Below are 4,894 nucleotides of genomic sequence, written 5' to 3' on the forward strand. Positions count from 1 at the left end.
TACGACACATTTTGGTAATCATCCCACCAAATGCATACATGTGCCCCTTGTGAATCCGGGCCTTCCGCATAGAAGATTTTATGATGGCTCCGATGTCCAACTCTATGTTAGTCATCAATGCATAAACAAGGCACACCCGGTCACGAGTAATATCAGTGTAATGTAGGCCCAGGATCAGATAGTCCATCACCACCTTCAGCCAGCCCAGGGTCCTCTACGCGACCCGGTCCCTTCACGGACCTCTCTGCCTCAAATTGGACCTGGCGAGGCAAAATGTTGCCTCACCTCCGCGACGCTGTCCCTGCACGAAGTTGCCTTGTGTGAAACTTCTTCTTCCTGCACATTTTCAGCTCAACACCCATTAGTAAAAACTATGATGGGTTGCCTCTCATCCAGCGCCTTAGTTTTGGTCATTCCACGACGCATATGTTTGTAATTTTCTTGATATATCATTTTTTATACTAATTCCTAAGAACTAGAATAACCAAATAAAAACATATAAATCCTAACTATTACAATGGTTCACGGGTTGCCTCCCGTGTAGCGCCTAATTTAATGTCGCGGCACGACCCATCTCATGACTCATTCGTCATTCAATGTGAGCGCTTAAAGCTCACGATCTACATTATTTCTGAAATAATGCTTGACCCTTTAACCATTCACAAGGAAAGTACAACTCTTATCCTTGTTTTTTAACTCCACAAGACCACGTTGGTTCATCAAAAGGACCACTCCACTTAGATCGAAGCTTTTCGGGGAACAACTTCAACCTTGAATTGAATAGCAGCACTAGTTGACCAGGCTCAAAGGTGCGTGACACAATATGCTTGTCATGCCACTTTTTGGTCTTCTCTTTATACTTCTTAGCATTTTCATAGGTGTGGAGCCTAAATTCATCCAACTCGTGCAGTTGTGTTATTCTCTTCCTACCGGCTAACTCAGCATCTAGATTTAGCTTCTTGATTGCCCAATATGCTTTATGCTCTAATTCAGTTGGTAGGCGACAAGCTTTCCCAAACACCATTCGATAAGAAGAAGTCCCTATCGGTGTCTTGTATGCAGTTCGATACGCCCACAAGCCATCATCTAGCTTGTCAGCCCAATCTTTTCTTTGGGCATTCACAGTCTTTTGGAGGATCTGTTTGACCTCCCTATTCGACACTTCTACCTGCCCACTAGTTTGGGGATGATATGATGTAGCCACTTTGTGTCGCACTCCATATTTGGCTAACAAATTATACACTAAATTATTAATAAAGTGCGTACCTCCATCACTGATCATAGACCTTGGAGTTCTGAACCTGCTGAAGATGTGTATCCAACTTAACTTCACAACCACTTTGCATCATTGGATGGTAGTACAACTGCCTCCACCCACTTAGACACGTAGTCCACTGCGACTAGGATGTATTGATTACCACGGGACGATGGGAATGGTCCCATAAAGTCTATCCCCCAAACATCAAAAGATCTCAACCTCCAGTATATTGCTCAATGACATCTCATGCCTCCTCGAAATGGTGCCCATCCTTTGACACTGATCACAACCTTTCACAAACAAAGGAGCATCAAGAAACCAGATTGTAATACCTTATGCATAGTTCATTCACCTCCGTGGTGTCCACCATATAGTGAAGAGTGACAACTCTCCAACACTTGTGTCGCCTCCTACTCAGCTATGCACCTTCTCATAATCTGATCAGGTCCCTGCTTGAATAAGAAGGACTCATCCTATATATAGAAGTGTGCATCATACTTCAGTCTCTGCTTTTGATGTGTTGAGACCCTAGGTCGAAATAAACCACTCACCAGAAAATTCACAATATCAACATACCAAGGCACTTGAGCAATGTCCAAAGTAAACAATTTCTCATGAGGAAACTCTTCACAAATTTGCCCCTCATTCTTCACATGATTTGAATCCTCCAGTCTAGACAAATGATCAGCTATCTGGTTCTTAGTTCCCTTCTTGTCCCTTATCTCAAGATCAAACACTTGTAGTAACCGAATCCACCTAATCAACCTCGGCTTGGCATCCTTCTTGTTAAACAAGTATCGGATTGCACCGTGATCAGTGTAGACTATAACTTTGGTTCCCACCAAGTATGATCTGAACTTATCAAATGCGAACACTAATGCCAGCATCTCTTTTTCAGTCACAGTGTAATTCGATTGAGCTACATCAAGTGTCTTGCTCGCATAGTAGATGGAATGGAATATTTTCTCTTTTCTCTGCCAAAGTACTACCCCAACCGCTACGTCACTGGCATCACACATAAGCTCAAATGGAAGCTCCCAATTTGGAGCAATCAGGATATGAGCTTCAATCAACTTCTTTTTCAGCAGCTCAAATGCTTGCAAACGCTTTCATCAAACATAAACTTCATCTCTTTTTCTAACAGGTTGCACATAGGTCAAGCAGTCTTAGAGATGTCCTTGATGAACCTCCTATAGAACCCAGCATGTCCCAGGAAGCTTCTAACTCCCTTTACTGTGATGGGAGGTGGCAGCTTCTCAATAACTTCCACTTTAGCCTTGCCAACTTCCAGCTAACTTTTGGAGATTTTCTGCCCCAACACAATGCCTTCTCGAACTAAGAAGTGACACTTCTCCCAGTTTAGCACCAGATTTATTTCTTCACACTTGGCAAGAACTCTGTCAAGATTAGTCAAGCAAAGTTCAAAAGACTCACCAAACACCGAGAAGTCGTTCATGAACACTTCAACAAAATCCTCCACCATACCATGGAAAATTGCCATCATACATCTCTGAAAATTGGTTGGGGCATTTCACAAGCCGAATGGCACGAGCTTGAATGCATATGTGCCATACGGGCAAGTGAATGTAGTCTTCTCATAATCTTCTGGTGCAATGATGATTTGATTATACCCTGAATAACCATCAAGGAAACAGTACTATTCCTGACATGCCAGCCTGTCCAATATTTGATCAATGAAAGGTACCGGATAATGGTCCTTTCTGGTGGCGTCATTCAACTTTCTGTAGTCCATGCGAATCCGCCACCCAATCACTATTCTTGTGGGGATCAACTCATTCTTCTCATTTGTTACCACCATCATTCCGCCCTTCTTCAGCACACACTGTACTGGACTTACCCATTTGTTGTCTAATATTGGGTACACAATCCCTGCATCAAGCCACTTGAGTACCTCTTTTCTCACCACATCCTTCATCAATGGGTTTAGTCTTCGCTGATGTTGTGCACTCGACTTATGCCCTTCCTTCATGTATTTTTTATGCATGCACAGCGTGGGACTAATACCATGGATGTCGGACATTTGCCACCCCAAAGTTGCTTTCCTCTTTTTCAGGATGATTAATGTTGCTTCCACATGTTCATCAGATAATGTTGTAGACAAAATAACCGGTAAAGTTTTATCTTCACCCAAAAATGCATACCTGAGGTGGGCTGGCAATGCTTTTAACTCCAGCTTAGGTGCTTCTTCAACTGAGGGCTTGGGTGGAGGACCCAACACCCTGTTTAGAGGCTCCCATCGATCTCCAGATGTACCCACAAGTGCCACATCAAGAAATTGCACAATTTCATGTGCCTCAGCATCCCCATAAATATCATACCTTACTAACACTCGCTCTAGAGGGTCCTTAGATGCAATGTCGCGAGCTTCTGCCTCAAGATCTATCACAGTTATGGCAAACACCTCTTCATACACAGTTGGCAGTTTTAAAGCTCTATACACATCGAAAACCTCCACCTTATCATGATCCCGCATAGTGAGTTGCCTAGCTACTACATCTATCATCGCCCTCCAGTAGCCAAGAAAGGTCTTCCTAGGATGAATGGGACCTCAGGGTCTGGCACAAAATTCAGCACAACAAAATCTACTAGGAAAATCAATGATCCCACTTGCACTAACACATCCTCTACAACACCCACAGGCCTAGCTACAGATATATCAGCCAATTGTAAGATAATGGTAGTAGGTTTAGGACTACCCAACCCCAGCTTTTTGTACAAAGAAGTCGGCATCAAATTTATACTAGCTCCTAGATCACACAATCCTCGCGCATAAATGATCTGCCCTATAGTGATCTGAACCGTAAAGCTACCTGGGTCTTTCAATTTAGTGGGCAACTTATTTTGGATTCTGGAGCCGCACTCTTCAGTAAGTGCAACAGTCTCATACTCTATCAGCCTCTTTTTATTCGCCACAATCTCCTTCACGTATTTCGCATACCTGGGTATACCCTGCAAAAAATCTACCAATGGCAAGTTAATGTGAACTTGTTTCAAAAGAGAGAGGAACTTACAAAAACATTCATCCTCCTTTTGTTTCTTGAACTTTTGAGGGAATGGAGGATGTGGTTTAACAATTGGTTGCACTTTTTCTTCTTGTGCAACAACTTCTCCCTCCTTGGGTTCACTCTCTTTATTCACAGCATCAGTGTTTCTTTTCTTAGGAGCGAACTCGTCCAATTGTAACCCACTGCGAGTACCTACTGCATTTACTTGCTTGGGATTTGGGTCAGTGTTACCTGGAAAACCTCCTTGTCGTCGTGAGTTCTGCGCACTAGCCAGCTGCCCGAATTGCTTCTTTAGATTTTGTATAGATAACTGATTGTTTCTTGCATCAGCAGCTAATTGGGCTTGATTAGCCATAATCTTTTTCAGCATCTCCTCGATGCTCATGTTTCTAGATTTCTGTTTAGGTTGCTCCCGTTGGGCCTGCTGTTGGTACCCCTGTGTATTTCCTTGGGGTCTATACTGATTCTGGCATTGACCCTGATTTTGATTTCCACCCCAAGTAAAGTTCGGGTGGTTGCGCCAACTTGGGTTATATGAGTTCCCATAATTTTGTTGGCCTCACCCTCGTTGGGCATTACCTACAAAATTCACAAAGTCTGGGTTTGCACC

The 4,894-nt window shown here is 43.2% G+C and overlaps 2 protein-coding genes across 2 annotated transcripts; both read right to left on the reverse strand.

Annotated features, from left to right (window-relative positions):
• Positions 1–679: 679 nt before the first annotated feature.
• Positions 680–2,759, reverse strand: LOC125814904 (uncharacterized). Its single transcript, XM_049494352.1, has 3 exons — positions 2,625–2,759; positions 1,835–2,364; positions 680–1,301 (listed from the first exon to the last, which is right to left on the reverse strand). The coding sequence occupies exons 1-3, from the start codon at positions 2,757–2,759 to the stop codon at positions 680–682; spliced, it is 1,287 nt and encodes a 428-aa protein (XP_049350309.1).
• A 1,019-nt stretch (positions 2,760–3,778) lies between these two features.
• Positions 3,779–4,669, reverse strand: LOC125814905 (uncharacterized). The gene has a single exon (XM_049494354.1). The coding sequence runs from the start codon at positions 4,667–4,669 to the stop codon at positions 3,779–3,781; it is 891 nt and encodes a 296-aa protein (XP_049350311.1).
• Positions 4,670–4,894: the final 225 nt, after the last annotated feature.

This window comes from Solanum verrucosum, unplaced genomic scaffold (genome assembly GCF_900185275.1).
Source record: "Solanum verrucosum unplaced genomic scaffold, falcon-dt-bn FXZP01000265.1, whole genome shotgun sequence".
Taxonomy (NCBI): domain Eukaryota; kingdom Viridiplantae; phylum Streptophyta; class Magnoliopsida; order Solanales; family Solanaceae; genus Solanum; species Solanum verrucosum.

Bases quoted from the DNA above. Each gene is read 5' to 3' on its own strand.
- LOC125814904 (XM_049494352.1), bottom strand. From the start codon at position 2,759: ATGGCAATTTTCCATGGTATGGTGGAGGATTTTGTTGAAGTGTTCATG. The intron at 2,365-2,624 runs GTGCTAAACTGG...GTTTGATGAAAG, and splicing joins AGTGTGAAGAAATAAATCTG to CGTTTGCAAGCATTTGAGCT. The intron at 1,302-1,834 runs GTATGTTGATAT...CATCTTCAGCAG, and splicing joins GACATTGCTCAAGTGCCTTG to GTTCAGAACTCCAAGGTCTA.
- LOC125814905 (XM_049494354.1), bottom strand. From the start codon at position 4,669: ATGAGCATCGAGGAGATGCTGAAAAAGATTATGGCTAATCAAGCCCAA.